At 39.2% G+C, this 19,963-nt stretch overlaps 1 protein-coding gene across 5 annotated transcripts in view; it reads left to right on the top strand.

The window, feature by feature from the left end:
* Positions 1-19,963, top strand: part of UBE2E3 (ubiquitin conjugating enzyme E2 E3) — a 92,072-nt gene that overhangs the window by 63,658 nt on the left and 8,451 nt on the right. Inside the window, exon 1 of one of the 5 annotated variants that reach the window (XM_055572035.1) lies at positions 6,873-6,904. The exons of the other annotated variants lie outside the window; for them this stretch is intronic. Coding sequence (XP_055428010.1) covers positions 6,888-6,904 — 17 coding nt within the window. The 5' untranslated portion in view covers positions 6,873-6,887. Of the gene's footprint in view, positions 1-6,872; positions 6,905-19,963 lie in introns of those variants that run through there. 5 annotated transcript variants of the gene reach the window in all.

Raw genomic sequence — 19,963 nt, 5'->3', positions numbered from 1 at the left:
GGTTGCAGAGTTGGACATGACTTAGTGACACAAGAAAGCTGATTAATACATTTAAGAAGGAATATAATAAATGGTTCCATTGAGTATATAGTGAATATGCCTTTTTAGGTTGAATGAAAAAAAACATTTAAAATTGTACAGATGGTACTTTTGGCCAGCATAAAATTTTTGAGAGCAGTGTCAGTTGTACAGTCAAGAAGAGCTGTATCTCAATAACTTAAAAGTGAGTTCATGTACTCTCGAGATGATTCTGGTGATGATGAAGACCCTGGCATCAAGGAGTTGAATAAAATTTTAACTGAATATGAGAGTGAAGAAAAGCATTATTTGCAAATTAATTTCTTATTGGGTGATTTAAATATCTGTAAGCTAGTAATTATTTTAAATGATCATTTAACAGTTTCCTTGACTTTGCTAAAAATTGATGTGTTTAGATTGGAAGCAAAAAGCTTTTATCTCTTTGTACTGGGAAGATGGTGGATTGCCTTATATTCAGGCATGCATAGCGTCTTCTGTTCTACACAGTTAAGCAGAGTTGATGCATCCTCCTCCATCCTTCCATGGGACATTGAACCTTCCGTGAGACATCGTTTTGCACATTATGCTATTTGGCATATAACTGTTCTGTAAATCTAGATGTATGATGTTTTATTTTTCTTTATTTTTGTCTCTACCACGGTCTGCAGTGCCTGACTTTTGATGTTCGTAAAATAAAATATTGGCTGGAACAAAAATATTTTTGTAAATAATCAGTCTTTTGCCATGATGCCTTTTATCATGCTTGACATTTACTCAGCAAGCATTTATTAAGTGTTACGTGGAAAGCATTATACTAGCTGCTTTGGGACGTATAAAAACGCTGTAACATCTGAACTTTCATGGTTAGAAGAATTGTAGCCTCTCTTTAGTGTGAAGTGTGGTGTAAAGGGTGAGGGTGGGCAGTCGCCAGTGCGTCCGTGTGTGCACGTGTGCTCAGTCGCGTAGTCCGTAGGGTAAAATACTGGGAAAATACTTAGCTTGACGATAAAGGAAGTCACTTTTCAGCAGCTGTAATATTCAGAGTAATCATAGATTAAATGTTTAACAAAATAGTTCTGAGATATTTATAAAACTATTCTCCTTATTGTCACATTGTTAGGTTAATCAAAAGAGTTGGACTGTGCAGTAAGTGAAATAGTCTTTACCTTGGAAGAACACGGAGACTTGAATTTTCATACGTAGACTCTTAGAGGCTCCTTCTGATGCTTTAGCACATCTCCTTTACTTTATAAAGAAGTACAGTGAAAAATAATGCTTCAGAGATTCACTGGCATTTTTTTTTTCTCCTTTTTAAAGTAGATTGTACAGTGCTTAATAGCACTTGAGACAAAGGCCTTTACCTCTCCTCATAGGAGCACTGAGTGGTAATGGAAGCTTAGTATGAAATGTCTTTTATATCAGTGATTGGTATAGCTCAATACTAGTTGTTAAAATAGATGTACGGTTTTCTGTGAGTGCCGTGAAACACAAAGATTCTTAACAGTGCAAATTGTTATGGGTTTTGTCTGTCTGTATAGTAGATTTATTGTATATTCTTTCCATGGCTGGTGCTTTCACTCGGTGGATTGAATGACAACCAAGACTTGAACATGAGGCAGTGTCGTTTATGAGAGCATTGGAATGTGAGGCAGAAGACCTCATCTCTGATCTGGGCAGACCTTAGCGCTGACTTAGTACTATTGATATTAGGTGCCTATCCCTTAGGCAAGAAAAAGCCATCAGAAATGAAAAATATTTGTGAAGGCTTCTGTAATATCTGTCAAAGCTAAAAAGATTAATAATAACTGAACTGTAGGCTTTATTCAAATTTTTTTCCGCTAATACTCTTTTTTTTTTTTTTCTTTTTGGTGCCAGGATCCAGTCCAGGATACCACAGTGCATTTAGTTGTCATATGTCTTTGTTCTAACATACCAGTTTTCAAGAATAATTGAGTTTTTTCAGATGTTTGAAAATTAATGTCCATTCGCCTGTTTTAGGAAGCAGAGAATGTGTGCTGAACATCACTCAGTCCTGTCAGCTCAAGGCTGTTATTGTGTAACATGTTACCATTTGGTGCCTTCAGGAGTTGTTTAATGTTTTTATCTGCCTTGACCTCAAGCTTCTCTGTTCTCCTCCAGTTGGTCCCCCATCTGTGTAACCTAACCAAAAAACCGAACAGCAGTGAGTATTAGATGACTTCAATGGGGAGAAGTCTCTATAGCATTAGGGAGGCCTTTCTGTTAATGAGTTCTAATAAAGTATATTGAAAGAGGCAGGGATTATCATGGAGGTAGGAGAAATGGCATGTTCAAAGTCATTAGGAATTTTTCCAAGGATTCCAGAGGATTTCTGAGCCTTCCCAGTACAATTAGTTGGCTGCTTCCATTCTTGTGCTATCAGAACAGTTGCTTAAAAGGGTTCGTTGAATGATTGGATACGTGGCCTGGAGAAGAAGGAAGCTTAAAACTCAAGTCTGTGTAACTGAAACGATAAGTGAAAGTGCTGTATTTTAAAATAACATTATTTTCTGATTATCACAGTATAATTATTACAGAATATTTGATAAGACACAAAAGCAAAAATACGCATAATAAAAATCAACTATGATTCCATTGTAGACATAACCACTTTTAATGTTTTCATCTAACTTATTTAAAATATGGTATATACACCTATTTTTTATACATTTTGATTGCCACTAATACAGTTTTGTGACACTTTTCCACATTAATCTGTTATGGGCATTTCTCCGTGTCAGTAAATAATCTTCAGAATCATGATTTGTAGTGACGATTTTAGAGTTCATTGAAAACCTCGTCATTTAACTGTTACCATTTTGTTGGACATTTGCATTTCATTGTTAATTTGCTTTGCGCCTCCTTATACAAAAATCTTTGTCCACATCTCTGTTTATTCTCTTAGGACAGCTTCTTAGAAGTGGGATTACTTGACCAAATGGCTCTTGACACTGTGGCTAAAGACCTTTTAAAAAGTTCACTCCTCTCTCCGCCCATTAGTAATGTGTGAGCATGACTGTTCCTCCCACACTTCTGCTATCAAGTACTATAATTTTGGATCTTTACAAGGGCCAGGTTGTGTTTTGAAGATTATTTTGACCTTGTTGAGTTTGAGATGACAGTTGGACAGATAATTATGACGTTTGGTAAATGCAAAATATACAGTACTACAGTTCTAGACGTAGAAACAATCTATATGTAGTTTCTGTGAAATGTTGTCTCAAAGTTATATATATATATAGAGAGAGAATGTATGTGTAATAATATCTGTGGAATATATATATATATATATATATATATATATATATATAAAAAGAAGTAGGGTATGTATAACTCAACTTCAGGTTAATCCAGATAATAAGAGATGGAAGTGGGGTAAAAAGGATCTTTCAAGGTGACAGAAGGCCAGTGTTCATCAGTAGAAGATTGTGGTTTCTATAACGTCTTATCCTAAGGAGTACTTGATTTTAGCTTACTGTGCAGCAGCTGCTTTTGTGACTTCACATTTCTAACCTGGTGTCAGTGTGCAGTGTTATGCTAGTAGAACTGTTCTGTGTCACATAGATTAATGTATTCTTGATTGTTTTAGTGAATCTTTTACTGTTGTATATTCTTTTAGATGATATTACTTAAGTCCCTGAATGATAGTTGCAGGTGTTATTTAGGTCTGTTTTAAAAGTGTTTTATAGCTTGATGGTCATAATAATATCTAGTGATGTTACTGGTTAATCTTCTAGATTTAATAATCATTATAATTGTTTTCCCAAATTATGTGGAATTTTCTAGATGTTACAGGGTGAACTGAGAGAAATTACTAAATATAAATAGGATTTAGAATACTATTTTACCTATCTATGATTGCTCTACCTGATACTTATAAGTCAGCCTCTGCTTTGTAGTCAGAGAAGGAGAAGGAAATGTTAAGAAAGCAGAGAACAGGACGAGCAGGAATCTTAAACTATCGTAAAACATTTTACTTTTTAGAGACAAATGTATAGGCAAAATTACTTGTGCGTTGTATGAGTAAGGATGTTTTTGAGACAGTTTCTCATTTGACCACACTTTTAAAAATTGTTGTATTCTGTTGGTTGGGCTTCCCTGGTAACTCAGACGGTAAAGAATTCTTCCAGGAATGCAGGAGACCTAGGTTTGATCCCTGGGTCGGGAAGATCCCCTGGAGAATGGAATGGCAACCCACTCCAGTATTCTTGCCTGGAGAATTCCATGGACAGAGGAGTCTGGCAGGCTGCAGTCCATGAGATCGCGATGAGTCAGACACGACTGAGCAACAAACATTGCTTGCCTGGAAAAGGACAGAGGAACCTGGTGGGCTGCAGTCCATGGGCTTGCAGAGTTGGACATGACTGAGCAACGAGCACACATTTTGCTGGTTATATTGTAGCTTTCGGAGATGGTGATGGAGGAGTTGTCCAGGGAGGCTATCATGCCCCTGGCTGAGCCCAACAGAACAGCATCACCTTCATAAATTCACTATGATCCAAGATGATAATGAGTTTTGGCAAGAAATTACTGTAGCCTATTAACATCTGTCTGTACAATAGGAGTACAGAGCCTAGGTAATTATGTCATAGCTGAGTATTTCCCCATTCTTCCTGCATATCAGCTCTCCCCCCTCCCCCAAGTCCTTTTGAATGTTTTTGGCTACACTTTATATCACCTGATGACCCTTTAAATCTCTCTTAAGCTCAGGCCACACCCCATACTTCACACTGATTAAGTCAAAATCTCTCGGGGCTATAGCCTAAGGATCAGTAATTTTTAAAGGTCCACTGTTGATTCCACTTGGCAGCCAAGGTTGCAACCCATGGCTTCAGATATAGTAATCAGTTCAGTTCAGTTCAGTTGCTTAGTCATGTCCGACTTGCAGCCCCCATGAATTGCAGCACACCAGGCCTCCCTGTCCATCACCAACTCCTGGAGTTCACTCAAACTCAAGTCCATCGAGTTGGTGATGCCATCCAGCCATCTCATCCTCTGTCTTCCCCTTCTCCTCCTGCCCCCAATCCCTCCCAGCATCAGAGTCTTTTCCAATGAGTCAACTCTTCGCATGAGGTGGCCAAAGTACTGGAGTTTCAGCTTTAGCATCATTACTTCCAAAGAACACCCTGGACTGATCTCCTTTAGAATGGACTGGTTGGATCTCCTTGCAGTCCAAGGGACTCTCAAGAGTCTTCTCCAACACCACAGTTCAAAAGCATCAATTCTTCAGCGCTCAACTTTCCTCACAGTCCAACTCTCACATCCATACATGACCACTGGAAAAACCATAGCCTTGACTAGACGAACCTTTGTTGGCAAAGTAATGTCTCTGCTTTTGAATATGCTGTCTAGGTTGGTCATAACTTTCCTTCCAAGGAGTAAGCGTCTTTTAATTTCATGGCTGCAATCACCATCTACAGTGATTTTGGAGCTCCAAAAAATAAAGTCTGACACTGTTTCCACTGTTTCCCCATCTATTTCCCATGAAGTGATGGGACCAGATGCCATGATCTTCGTTTTCTGAATGTTGAGCTTTAAGCCAACTTTTTCACTCTCCTCTTGCACTTTCATCAAGAGGCTTTTTAGTTCCTCTTCACTTTCTGCCATAAGGGCGGTGTTATCTGCATATCTGAGGTTACTGATATTTCTCCTGGCAATCTTGATTCCAGCTTGTGCTTCTTACTGCCCAGCGTTTCTCATGATGTACCCTGCATATAAGTTAAAGAAGCAGGGTGACAATATACAGCCTTGACGTACTCCTTTTCCTATTTGGAACCAGTCTGTTGTTCCATGTCCAGTTGTAACTGTTGCTTCCTGGCCTGCATATAGGTTTCTCAAGAGGCAGGTCAGGTAGTCTGGTACTCCCATCTCTTTCAGAATTTTCCACAGTTTATTGTGATCCACACAGTCAAAGGCTTTGGCGTAGTCAGTAAAGCAGAAATAGATATTTTTCTGGAACTCTCTTGTTTTTTCGATGATCCAGCAGATGTTAGCTATTTGATCTCTGGTTCCTCTACCTTTTCTAAAACCAGCTTGAACATCAGGAAGTTCATGGTTCACATATTGCTGAAGCCTGGCTTGGAGAATTTTTAGCATTACTTTACTAGCATGTGAGATGAGTGCAATTGTGCGGTAGTTTGAGCATTCTTTGGCATTGCCTTTCTTTGGTATCAGAATGAAAACTGACCTTTTCCAGTCCTGTGGCCACTGCTGAGTTTTCCAAATTTGCTGGCATACTGAGTGCAGCACTTTCACAGCATCATCTTTCAGGATTTGAAATAGTTCAACTGGAATTGCATCACCTCCACTAGCTTTATTCGTAGTGATGCTTTCTAAGGCCCACTTGACTTCCCATTCCAGGATGTCTGGCTCTAGGTGAGTGATCACACCATTGTGATTATCTTGGTCCTGGAGATCTTTTTTGTACAGTTCTTCTGTGTATTCTTGCCACATCTTCTTAATATCTTCCGCTTCTGTCCTTAAGAGTGTTGCTTATTAAAATCACCTGGGAGATTTAGTCCACAATGTTCCTCCCCTCCCTCTCCCTTTATTACTTGAGTGAACCAGTGTTAACTGAAAGGAATATAGTCCATTCCCTAGATATGTTAGGACAAAACATAAAACAAAGGATAAGTTCATTAAGTACTCTTTTTGGGAGAAATCCTGCTTATGTAAGTGACTTTGCATTTAACCAGCATTATTCATGTTTCATATTTCAAGACTTCCCTGGTAGCTCAGACGGTAAAGCATCTGCCTACGATGCAGGAGACCTGGGTTCTATCCCTGAGTCGGGAAGATCTCCTGGAGAAGGAAATGGCAACTCGCTCCAGTATTCTTGCCTGGAAAATCCCATGGATGGAGGAGCATGGTAGGCTATAGTCCATGGGGTCACAAAGAGTTGGATACGACTGAGCAACATCACTTTCTCTTTTCATTTCATGTTCATAATTTTGTGATATTTGTGCAGTATTTGTACAGCCTCTGTGAGGGCAAAGATCATGTCTTTTCTGTTCATCACTATTTTCAGTACCTAACAGTGCCCAGCATACAGTGGCTGCTCAGTAAATGTTACAAGAATGGGCCATTAGCACTGAATTTTGAAAGTGCCCTGCTTACTGTTTTATATCGATATGTACTGCCGATGTTATGAAGCTTTATAATTATGTTATCCACTAAGGAAAAAGATTTTCATAAAATAGAACATAAGCAGGAAATAGATTTATTTAATTTTGAAAGATTTTTGCAGGTCAGGGATTCACTGTGGGCTTCATAAAGTTTTGAACGAAAATGGAGCGTACAGCACAAACAGTTCATACTTGGCGCTCAAACTTTAAAACAAAACATACAGAAAAACTAAAAGACAGATGTGTGCTTAATTTAACCTTCATGATAAACTAGACTAGAGCTTGGTCCATTTATCATCTCTTAGTTGTATTTTACCCAGTCATAGTCTGTCCTATTCAGTAGAGGATGGTAAATTAAAATGAGACGATCTGTTAAATATGATTGACACATGATACAGATTTACAGTATAATGGCAAAGCTTAAACTTTGGACAAATTAATGTAAATTAATTTTGGACGTTAATCTCTCTTTTGCTTTGCTCCAAACTTTAAAATGTACAAGGAATGGGGGCAAGGATGTTACTTAAGAAAGGGTAAGTCATTCTAAATCGTTGTTATTCCAGAATCAGGGTGTCTCAGGTGCCAAAGTGCTAGGATTGAGGAAAACAAACATATCATAGAAATTCACTCTGCCTGCTTAAAATCCTGTGTGGTTTAGATTTTCTCCTGTGGTCTGGTACTTTAGTCACATAAAACTCACTGGGTTGTTCTTTTTCCCCTTATTTTTTTTAATTAAGTTAAAAAAAAAAGGCAAAACTTTATTTTTTTATTTTTTTTTTTTGGTACATAGGAAACCATTTAGAATAGAAAAGGGTATACAGTGAAAAGTAGGTTTCCTTTCTACTACAGAGCACCAGATTCTTCTTAGAGGAAACCATATTAGCATTTTCTTGTATATCTTTCCAGAAAGAGTCTGTTTATATTGCCAACATGCACATGCAGATAGCCGTTGTAGTTTACACCTGTAATAGAAGTATTTGTATCCATTGCTCTGTACTTGCTGTTTTCTTTTTTGTTCTTCCACCCGCCCTATTTAACATGTCTTGCCGATCTTTCCAAATTACGTTTTGATTTTCCTCACTGTGAGTTGGTGTGGTCCCCATATTCTTAGCAGATGAAGTCTTCTCTTTCAAAGCCACATTTCCCCCCATAGCTCTTCATGTATTAATTAATCTCTTTTGCTTTGCTCCCATTTAGTTTTCTTGTCACTGTATTATATATTTGTCGTGGCCTGCTATATATTATCATGATTTATACGTGGTTTTCTTTTTCTAAGTGTCATCTCCTCATCCCTGTATTTTTCCATAATCTGGTTTATCCTCATCTGCAGGACCTTAGTTACCACCTGTGCACTCAGGTCTCAGACATTTGTGTCTACTTTGAGTTGTAAATATTTAACACAGGCAAGGCTTTGACATTGTGATACATCTATTTCTTGTACATCTCAAAGGCATCTTAATCCTAGCATGTCCAAGCCGTCTTCTTTTCCATTGTCTCTATCCTAATCTCTGTATGCATCTCAGTTGCACATCCAGAAAACTGAACTGTTCTTGATACCTCATTCTCCTTTACCTCCTATATTCCAAACAACACAAGTTTGGTTGATTTTTCCTTCCTGACTCTCTCTCGATCCATTGTCTTCTCTCTATCTCTAATACTGCCTTAGTCCAGTCCACCTTCATCTCCACCTGAATTATCACAGTAGTCCACTGACAGGCTTTCTGGTTCTCTTCTAGACCATTTTCCATATGGCAGTATGAGGAATGTTTTCAAAATGTAATAGTATGACAGCCCTGCCCCTGCTTGAATGTTTTGATGTCAGGCTCTATAATATAGCTCGACAGGGACCTGCTCCCTCTTCAGTTCTCCTCTCACTGCACTCTCCCCTGTTCTCTATGCGTCTACCACGCTAGGCTTGTTTCCGGGCCCTGCCGGTCACCTTGCTCCTTACACCTCTGGGCATTTACATATGCTGTTTAGTGTTCCCCAGCTCTTCCCTTAAGCTTTTCTAGTTACCCCCCACTGAGCGTTTCAAATACCATCTCAAACATCAGTTACTCTGCGAATCTTCCCTGTGCTTCCTAACTAGGTCACTCAGCAAATACACTTGTCCTTTGTAGCACGTTATCTGTTCCCTTGTGTGTGTGTGTGTGTGTGTGTGCGCATGCACACAGGTGTGCGTTTGTTTGGTTACTCACTATATTCCCAGGTAGGCAGTAATTTCCCTGAAGGCGGTGGCCTTTATATCTTTAGTTTTCTGCATAAGTGCTCAGCACAGAATAGAAGACCCTTAAATCTTTAATGAATAAATGAATAACTTTGTTTCCATTTTCTCCATTGAGTCAACTGTGGTGAAGTGTGCAAACTTTTGCAAAAGCTCAAGCACATACTTCAGGTTCAAAGTGAATTCATATGCTCAGCAAGACACAGTATGGCTTAATAAGCAATGCTGCTGCAGACTTCTCAAGGCTTTAAATTTACCAGAAAGAGGCAAACTTTCTGGGGATGGGGAAAGGGAAGATAGTTGTGAACTGCTGACAGACTGCTACTGCTGCTGCTGCCGCTGCTGCTGCTAAGTCGCTTCAGTCGTGTCCGACTCTGTGCGACCCCAGAGACGGCAGCCACCAGGTGCCCCTGTCCCTGGGATTCTCCAGGCAAGAACACTAAAATGGGTTGCCATTTCCTTCTCCAACAGACTGCTAGGTCTATATTTTAGTTTTCTAAGCCATTTCCCCTCTCCCATTGTCTTATATCATTGCTCCCTAATAGTGAACTCAGGAGTAGCACCTGTTCACTTAAAAAACAAATGTTTGAAATTTGAAAAGAAATATAAAGGTATGGTTAAGATTGTATTCTCTGTAGATAAACTCATTGTGTCTGCCTCCATACTAGCCATGGAGAATTTGCACAGAGCTGCTTACCTGCTGTGAGCCTTGGTTTTCTCATTTGGGGACCGGGCGTCTTATCTCACAGGATTGTTACAAGGCTTAAATGAGATACACAGCATTTAATGTAGTGACCCTTGGCTGTATCAGCGACATCCAAATGCTCAGTCAGTGCACGTGGTTACTGTTGTTGTTGCAGCTCTTCTTTGGGGACATATTTTCCCAATACAAAGGTTGCTTGGTCTACTTCACACATATGTCCATTTAGCATTTGATGTACTTAATGTAATTAAATTTTTTATACATGCCAGGAATATCCCAAAGCCCTGACCACCATAGATAACCTCGTTAAAGTGAGTTACTCATTGATCACTGAGATTACCTTCTCCCCCACACTCCACTTTAGTGTCCCAGGGAAGGTAGAACTCTATAGTCTTCAGCCAACAGAGTGAAAGGGACTAGGAGGAGAAAGTGTTTGCCTTAACAACTTGGAGGGAATAATAGATATTCATGATGTCTTCATTAGTAAAAGTCTGGGATCTTCACATATATAGTACTTCATTTAAAGTTATCGGGAAATTGTTTAAACTGAATTATGAGCCAGCATTGAAACTACCAGTTGTATTAATATGGTTAAAATGTGACCCAAGTTCCAAATTAATTGATTTTAAAACAGATTTGGAGGGTAAGCATCCCTTTTTAAGTTTGAAACTTTTCATAAACCAACAGTTAAAGAAATGGTTACTAACTTGCTTTAATATGGAAAAGTTTACTTGTTCTTAACTTTATTTGTATTTTTTTAATCAATAAACTTTATTTTTAGAGCAGTTTTAGGTTCACAGCAAAATTGAGTAGAAAGTATGGAGAATTCCCGTAACACCTGCTGTCCCCACATACACAGCTTCCTCACCACCATCTCGTAACACACTGGTACATTTGTTAATGTTCTGCCTGTTCATCCCATCCTTCCCTTTAACCCTACCCACCACTAATCTTTTTACAAACTCTATAGTTTTTATTTTTTCCAAAATGTCATATATTTGGAATCATACAACATGTATGAGTGGAAGATTGGCTTCTTCCACTGAGAATATGCATTTTTAAGTTTCCTCTATGTTTTTTCATGACTTGATAGCTTACTTCTTTTGAACACTGAATAATGTTCTACCATCTGAATATATTAATACCAATTTATTTATCCCTTCACTGACTAAAGGTGATCTTGGTTGCCTCAAAGTTTTGGCCATTATGAATAAAGCTGCTCTAAGCATCCATGTGCAGGTTTTTGTATAGACATAAGTTTTCAGCTCATTAAGTACCAAGGTGCACAGTTGCTGGATTGTGTGTTAAGAGTGTATGCTTAGTTTTGTAAGAAATTGGTCAAACTGCCTTCTGAAGAGGCTGTACCATTTTGCATCCCACCAGCAGTTAATAAGAGTTCCTGTCGCGCCACATCTTCACCAATATTTGTTGTTGTCAGTGTTTGGGATTTTGGCCACTCATGTAGGGGTGTAGTGGTATCTTGTTTTAATTTAGAATTCCCTAATGATGTCTTTACATTTTATATTAGATCTGTGATCCATTTTGAGTTTATGTTTATGAAGGGTGTAAGGTTTGTGCCCAAATTTTATTTTTTTTACCATATGGATGTCCAGCTGTTGTTAGCACCATTTGTTGAAAAAACTATCTGTGTTGCATTGTATTATCTTCATTCCTTTGTCAAGGTCACTCGATTTTATGTGGGTCTGTTTTCTGGCTTCTGTTTTTGTCCAGTTGATCCATTTGTCTATTCTTTTGCCAGTTCCCCAGTGTCTGGATTACCGTTGCTGTATAGTAAGTCTTGAAGTTGGATAGTGTCAGTCCTCTGACTTCATTCTCCTTTGATACTGTGTTGGCTTTCCTGGGTCTTTGTCTCTCATATAAACTTTATCATCAGTTTGTTGATATATACAGAGTAATGTGCTGGGATTTTGATGATTTGCATTGACTCTGTAGATGGAAAGAACTGACATCTTGACAGTATTGAGTTTTCTTACCCATGAACATAGAGTATTCTCCATTTATTTAGTTCTTCTTTGGTTTTATTTGTGTTTATAATAGATGTATCAATGTAGTGTTTTAAAATTTAGTCATGGTGGATAAGGTCTATTCAAATAGGTCTATTCAGGTTATATGAATGTATTTTCTTAGTTCACTCTTCCCTGGTGGCTCAGATGGTAAAGCATCTGCCTGTAATGTAGGAGACCTGGGTTTGATCCCTGGATTGGAAAACCCCCTGGAGAAGGCAATGACACCCCACTCCAGTACTCTTGCCTGGAAAATCCTATGGACGGAGGAGCCTGGTAGTCCATGGGGTCACTAGGAGTCGGACACAACTGAGCGACCTCACTTTCACTTTGTCTTAGTTCAAGCTCTTTCATTCTTGTAGACATAAAATTAAACCCATGCTTAAGTAAGAACTTTGTATTAGTAATTTTTAAATTTTAAATGTGTACTACATGCAGGTATATTTATTTTATCAGTTTAATGGTTTAGAATGGGACGCTCACCATTATACTAGTTTTCATAGTATGTCCGTCTTATGTCATTGTTGATAGTCTTATCTCCTTGAATTTAATTCAGCTTATTTTAAGATGGCCATAGGGATAGAAACCATATAGATTTTAGTTCAGATCTTTGCATTTGGCTTAGTATGGAATTAAAAAGCCATGTGGATAAAAGAATTATATATATTTTTTAAAAGGGATATGTATAAAATTTAATCTGTTGTTAAGCATTTGAAATTTCTTATGGGGCACTCCAATTCTGTGAAAGGCTAGTGTTTATGACCCTTGAGTAACAGTAATTGCTAAATTAATACTCAAGCGATGAGAAAATGGATTTTGCTAAGATCAGTTTTCCTGCTGCTAATGTTTAAAAAAATGTCAGTCGTTAACAATAAGAACAGCTGGTAACAGAAAATTCCCAGGTGCAAGTTTATCAAGCTTAACTTTCTACTTGCTTTTTACTTTTGTTTGTTTTGTGTAGAAGATGTAATAACTTATGGGAAACATGGTATTTAAAGGGAGGAAAGGAGAAAAACAGTAAAATAAAAGTACTTCTCATTTTCTTTATAGTATTTAAACAAATTTAAGTCCTTAATTATGGAATTTAACAATTCATCTTTCTTTTTGGTGTTAGCAAATAGTGAGATTTCAGTAAACAAAGTTCCTGTTAATTTTGTCTCTGATTTTGCATAATTCGACTCAGAACTGAAATGGATTTTACTTTCGCTGTATCAGTAAAATTACTAAGTAAATGAACCTTTTCTTCCGAAGTTAATTCAGGTTTACCCCACCATCTGAAAGTAAGAGTGCTCCTAGGAAACCTTTGGTAAGCCTAAATGACGTCAAGTGAAGAAGCAGTTACCTTAGGACATGTCTTGCTCACAGTGCACAAAATAAATCAAAATAAAGCACAGATGCCCACAGACTCACAGATCAGAGCTACGGAAGCTTGATGCTGAGACGCAGAGTGTAGTTCCTGGGGGAGGCGGCTGTTGGTGCTGCCCTCACTGCTCAGGACGCGCCGCCTCCGTGTTAAATGCAAGTGAAGACTGTTCGCTATTTTCACCTCTCACCTTTTTTTGCAAAAGCAAAGATCCTCTTCAGGTCTCTTTTGGTTGATGAAAACAGGCAGGTCTTTCGTAAGAGCAGGCATAAAGTGGCATAAGAGTGGCATAAAGTGAATCTTTAAAAAGTAGGGGATACCTGTATAAAGAAAAAGTTCCTTTTTCACTTTCTCGTTTCCCTTTCTCCTGCCATTAAACATGCTCCAAGATCTCCCTTTCATCTCAGCTTGGGCAGATCGCATAACACTGTAGTCACTTTGAATGATTAAAATACATCTGTTTTTCGGGGCGTAAAAGCCCAGCCCACTGAAAGTTAAAGAGCCTGGTTCACATCTTGCAGCCTCATGGAGCTTATATTCTAGTGGGAGACAGACCAATAAATAGTAAGTGAGAGGAATAGATAAAATACATGTTAGAGACTGATTGATGCTATGGAGAAAAATAGAAGGATGAAATGTGTGGAGATTGTCTGTGACATTTTAGATGAGAGCGACCAAGAAAAGCCTCACTGAGAGGTGGTTTTTGAGTCAACAAAGACCTTAAGAAGGTGGTGGAGCACAAACCATGTGCATATTTGAGGAAGAGCATTCCAGGCAGAGAGACATTGCTGCAGAGGCCCCAAGGTGGATCTGTACATTATATGTTGAAGAAAGAGTTGTATAGCCAGCTGAACAAGGAAAAGAGGAGCAGATAAAAAGGATAGCAGCAAATGACACAGTGCCTTTAGGTCATAGAACTTTAACACAGAATAAGAAGGGAAGCCTTATCATGGAGGGTTTTGACCACAGTTAGGTGAGCTGATTGACTACCGTGGTGGGGTTAGGGTCCCACAGGGAAACCAGGAGGCTACTGAAGTTAACCTGCCAATGGATGCTGGTGTTTTCAGTCAGGGTTGAGGTGATCGGGAGAAGTAGTAGAATTTGAGGTATGTTTTAAAGATAAAATCAATGGAATTTACAGATGTGGGCTAGAGATGAGTGCTGTCAAGGGTGAGGTCTAGGCGTTTGCCCTGAGCATCGGCCAAAGTAGGGAAACTTGTAAGAGGAATCGGGATCAGGGATTCAATTTGGGTCATGTTAAAATTTTCAAAATTATTGGATTCAAAATATTAGATTTGAAAATAAATACTGTTTAGTAGGCATTTTGATTTCTAGCCCTGAAAATCAGTATAGAAATGTAGGCTGGGGATACAAATTGGTGGGTTCAAAGCTTACTGTTGCTATTGGAAGCCATAAAGCAGCAGGAGATCAACAAAAGAGTATATGTAGGTAGAAAGGAGAAGAAGTTTAAGGACTGAGCTCTAGATTGGCAATATTTAGAAGTTAGGGAGATAAGGAATGGCAATAGTGATTGCCGTAGTGATAATGGCATTTAGTGATTGAGAAGGAGGGGCCAAGAAAGTTAGGAGGAAAACCAGGAAGGACAATGAAGCAGAGAAAGCACATCAAGGAGGAAGAAGTGACTAACTGTGTCTATAAGATGAAGATTGAGAAATGAGCAATTAGAGCCCTGATGAGGTCACTGGTGACCTTGGATGAGAGCTGTTCCAGGTTGGGGGGGGAGGGTGGTGGTGGTGGTGGTGGGGTAAGAGCCTGTTAGAGGTAACTGAAATGAGAGCTGGAAGCAGTAGAGGAATCAAGGTTAGCTCAAAGATTGAGGAAATGGCATCTTAGTATTCTTGTGGGCATGATTCACCAGAGAGGGAAAAACTGATGATCCAGGATGGAGTATAGAATTGTTGGAGTGTTGTTCTTTTTGGAAAAGAGAGACTAAGAACTAGTGGAAAGGTGTCGTTAGGACCTGTCTTGAGATTGCCAGCATTTAGCACCCCTTTTCTACTCAGTTATGACGCCTCAGTGGTAAGTCAGCTACTAGCCTGTAAAATGTTGTGGTAAATTGAATTAGACTGAAGTCAGTCGTATATCCAGCATGTCCCTGCCACCTACCCTCAACTCCATCTACCTCCCCGCTAACCCACATCTTGGTTAGCAGGTGGCACCTTTGTGAGAAAGGAAGAGGGAAAGGAGGCCCTTATTCCAGATAGGGCAGCCAACAAGGGCTGAGTTTTAGCCCTAACTTACCTTGTGCTGTGCTAAGTTGCTTCAGTTGTATCCGACTCTTTGTGACCTCATGGACTGTAGCCCACCAGGCTCCTTTGTCCATGGCGTTCTCAGGGCAATACTGGAGTAGGTTGCCGTTTCCTTCTTCAGGGGATCTTCGCAACCCAGGGATCGAACCCATATCTCCTTTAAGTCCTGCGCCTTAGGCTAGGTGTTCTTAGAACACAACCATGAGCTACAGCCCTGCTAGGTCTACTCCAAGACAGTGGCTGCTGCTGCTAAGTCCCTTCAGTCGTGTCCGACTCTGTGCGACCCCATAGGTGGCAGCCCACCAGGCTCCTCTGTGCATGTGATTCTCTAGGCAAGAACACTGGAGTGGGTTGCTATTTCCTTCTCCACCAAGACAGTGGGGAAAACCACATTTCATATCCTGCTGTCATAACCAGATCCTTAGTGTCTTGTAGCAGAAATAGCCTAACTGAGAAGAAAGCAAACTTAAGAACCAGGAATTTGCTGTGGGAGTCCCAGCTCTTCTACCACCTGGAAGAGAGGATTTGAGATGGAGGACTTACTTTCTGTGAATTGGGTTCTTCAAGTGTAAAAGGAGGGATTGAGCGTCAACCAGATCCTTTTCATGCTGAAATTCTGTGAATCACTAAAGTATAGTAATCCCCAGCCATCTCAAGCATAACATAATTCTGCCAAAAACCAAAGAGTATCACTGAGGATATTCATTCAGTTTCTTTGGAGAATAGCTCTCCTTGTATTGCTCCCCAAATATTTGGGAAATTTGACTGAAGATTAAATTACACATAGTAGCACAGAAATTATAAGAAGAAATATATGTATAGCAAAACCATTGAAGTCAATAGAGATTTATTCAGATTTCATCCAAATTCTATCAGAATGTTTTATAGCTATGGGATATATGGAAAGTTATTTAACTCTCTGAACTTTAGTTTCCTCATCTAAAAAATAGTGATATAATAATTGTATGTTTTATAGATTTGTAAGGAGAATTCAGTGAGATGTGTACTATGGTGCTTTGAAAAATGCTTGGCTTCTTATGAAGTAAACCTTAGCTGCTGCTTTTATCATGGTCATTATTGTCATCAGTGTGTGGAGAACTTGTATGGTTTAGAAGCAGCTTAGTAAAGCAGCTACACTGTAAAAGTCTCACACTATAGTTTTATAATGATTACTTTGAGTCATCAAGGGAAAAATTAACTTAGAAAAGGAAATGTCATTGAATTAGGTTAAACTGTCTTCTTTTTATAAACAAAACTGGTACTTAAGATCAGATCAGACCCAATCAGTCTCTCAGTCGTGTCCGACTCTTTGCGACCCCATGAACCGCAGCACGCCAGGCCTCCCTGTCCATCACCAACTCCCAGAGTTCACTCAGACTCATGTCCATCGAGTCAGTGATGCCATCCAGCCATCTCATCCTCTCTCGTCCCCTTCTCCTCCTGCCCCCAATCCCTCCCAGCATCAGAGTCTTTTCCAATGAGTCAACTCTTCGCATGAGGTGGCCAAAATATTGGAGTTTCAGCTTTAGCATCAGTCCTTCCAAAGAACACCCAGGACTGATCTCCTTTAGAATGGACTGGTTGGATCTCCTTGCAGTCCAAGGGACTCTCAAGAGTCTTCTCCAACACCACAGTTCAAAAGCATCAATTCTTCGGTGCTCAGCTTTCTTCACAGTCCAACTCGCACATCCATACATGACCACATAGCCTTGACTAGACAGACCTTTGTTGGCAAAGTAATCTCTCTGCTTTTGAATATGCAATCTAGGTTGGTCATAACTTTCCTTCCAAGGAGTAAGCGTCTTTTAATTTCATGGCTGCAATCACCATCTACAGTGATTTTGGAGCCCCCAAAAATAAAGTCTGACACTGTTTCCCCATCTATTTCCCATGAAGTGATAGGACCAGATACCATGATCTTCGTTTTCTGAATGTTGAGCTTTAAGCCAACTTTTTCACTCTCCACTTTCACCTTCATCAAGAGGCTTTTTATTTCCTCTTCACTTTCTGCCGTAAGTGTAGTGTCATCTGCATATCTGAGGTTATTGATATTTCTCCCGGCAATCTTGATTCCAGCTTGTTCTTCTTCCAGCCCAACGTTTCTCATGATGTACTCTGCATATAAGTTAAATAAGCAGGGTGACAATATACAGCCTTAACATACTCCTTTTCCTATTTGGAACCAGTCTGTTGTTCCACGTCCAGTTCTAACTGTTGTTTCCTGACCTGCATATAGGTTTCTCAAGAGGCACGTCAGGTGGTCTGATATTCCCATCTCTTTCAGAATTTTCCACAGTTTATTGTGATCCATACAGTGAAGGCTTTGGCATAGTCAATAAAGCAGAAATAGTTGTTTGTCTGGAACTCTCTTGCTATTTCAGTGATCCAGTGGATGTTGGCAGTTTGATCTCTGGGTCCTCTGCCTTTTATAAAACCAGCTTGAACATCTGGAAGTTACAGTTCACGTATTGCTGAAGCCTGGCTTGGAGAATTTTTAGCATTACTTTACTAGCATGTGAGATGAGTGCAGTAGTTTGAGCATTCTTTGGCATTGCCTTTCTTTGGTATCAGAATGAAAACTGACCTTTTCCAGTCCTGTGGCCACTGCTGAGTTTTCCAAATTTGCTGGCATACTGAGTGCAGCACTTTCACAGTATCATCTTTCAGGATTTGAAATAGCTCAACTGAAATTCCATCACCTCCACTAGCTTTGTTCGTAGTGATGCTTTCTAAGGCCCACTTGACTTCACATTCCAGGATGTCTGGCTCTAGGTGAATGATCACACCATCATGATTATCTTGGTCATGAAGATCTTTTTTGTACAGTTCTTCAGTGTATTCTTGCCACCTCTTCTTAATATCTTCTGCTTCTGTTAGGTCCATACCATTTCTGTCCTTTATCGAGCCCATCTTTGCATGAAATGTTCCCTTGGTATCTCTAATTTTCTTGAGGAGATCTCTAGTCTTTCCCATTCTGTTGTTTTCCTCTATTTCTTTGCATTGATCGCTGAGGAAGGGTTACTTTTCTCTCCCTGCTATTCGTTGGAACTCTGCATTCAGATGCTTATATCTTTCCTTTTCTCCTTTGCTTTTCACTTTTCTTCTTTTCACAGCTATTTTTAAGGCCTCCCCAGACAGCCATTTTGCTTTTTTGCATTTCTTTTCCATGAGGATGGTCTTGATCCCTGTCTCCTGTACAATGTCACGAACCTCATGCTATAGCTCATCAGGCAGTGTATCTATCAGATCTAGTTCCTTAAATCTATTTCTCACTTCCACTGTATAATCATAAGGGATTTGATTTAGGTCATACCTGAATGGTCTAGTGGTTTTCCCTACTTTCTTCAATTTAAGTCTGAATTTGGCAATAAGGATCTCATGATCTGAGCCACAGTCTGCTCCCGGTCTTGTTTTTGCTGACTGTATAGAGCTTCTCCATCTTTGGCTGCAAAGAATATAATCAGTCTGATTTCGGTGTTGACCATCTGGTGATGTCCATGTGTAGAGTCTTCTCTTGTGTTGTTGGAAGAGGGTGTTTACTATGACCAGTGTGTTCTCTTGGCAGAACTCTATTAGTCTTTGCCCTGTTTCATTCAGTATTCCAAGGCCAAAGTTGCCTGTTACCCCAGGTGTTTCTTGACTTCCTACTTTTGCATTCCAGTGCCCTATAATGAAAAGGACATCTTTTTTGGCCATAAAATAGGCCATAATAGTAAGATTTTATAATTCATGTATATCTACCTTAAAAATAGGTTTTTGAAACATACTATAAACATTTTGATTGTACCATCACGTTTTCTACACTCTTTCTGTATGAACTGTTCTCAGAGTGATTATTGATAGCATTGCTTGCTTAATGTTTACAGTCTACAGTGTATGTTTTTCTGAATTAAGATATGGTCAGATCATTTAATGTATGTTTAAAAGTCCTAATGTCATTGCTCTATCAATGTTGGTTTGCACTTATTTTAAATCAAACATGCGGATTATTTCTAAACTTACAATCGCTAAAAGAAGAAAAGCATTATATATACTTTAGGGCAGAAAGTTAAGTTAGTCTATAAGGTTAGAGCAAAACAGAAGTCTGTAAGGTAAATTTGAAAAGTACTGTGAGTTTAGATTTTATTTATCTGTCATTGTAGTTTATAAATGAAATGATGGTGTTGAACACAATGTAATGTACTTGGGATTTAGCACCACCTGGCACTCAGACCTTGAG

Source organism: Bubalus kerabau, chromosome 3, assembly GCF_029407905.1.
Source record: "Bubalus kerabau isolate K-KA32 ecotype Philippines breed swamp buffalo chromosome 3, PCC_UOA_SB_1v2, whole genome shotgun sequence".
NCBI classification, from domain to species: domain Eukaryota; kingdom Metazoa; phylum Chordata; class Mammalia; order Artiodactyla; family Bovidae; genus Bubalus; species Bubalus kerabau.
Note: the sequence above shows the minus strand (reverse complement) of the source record. Positions and strands in the feature narration are given on the sequence as shown.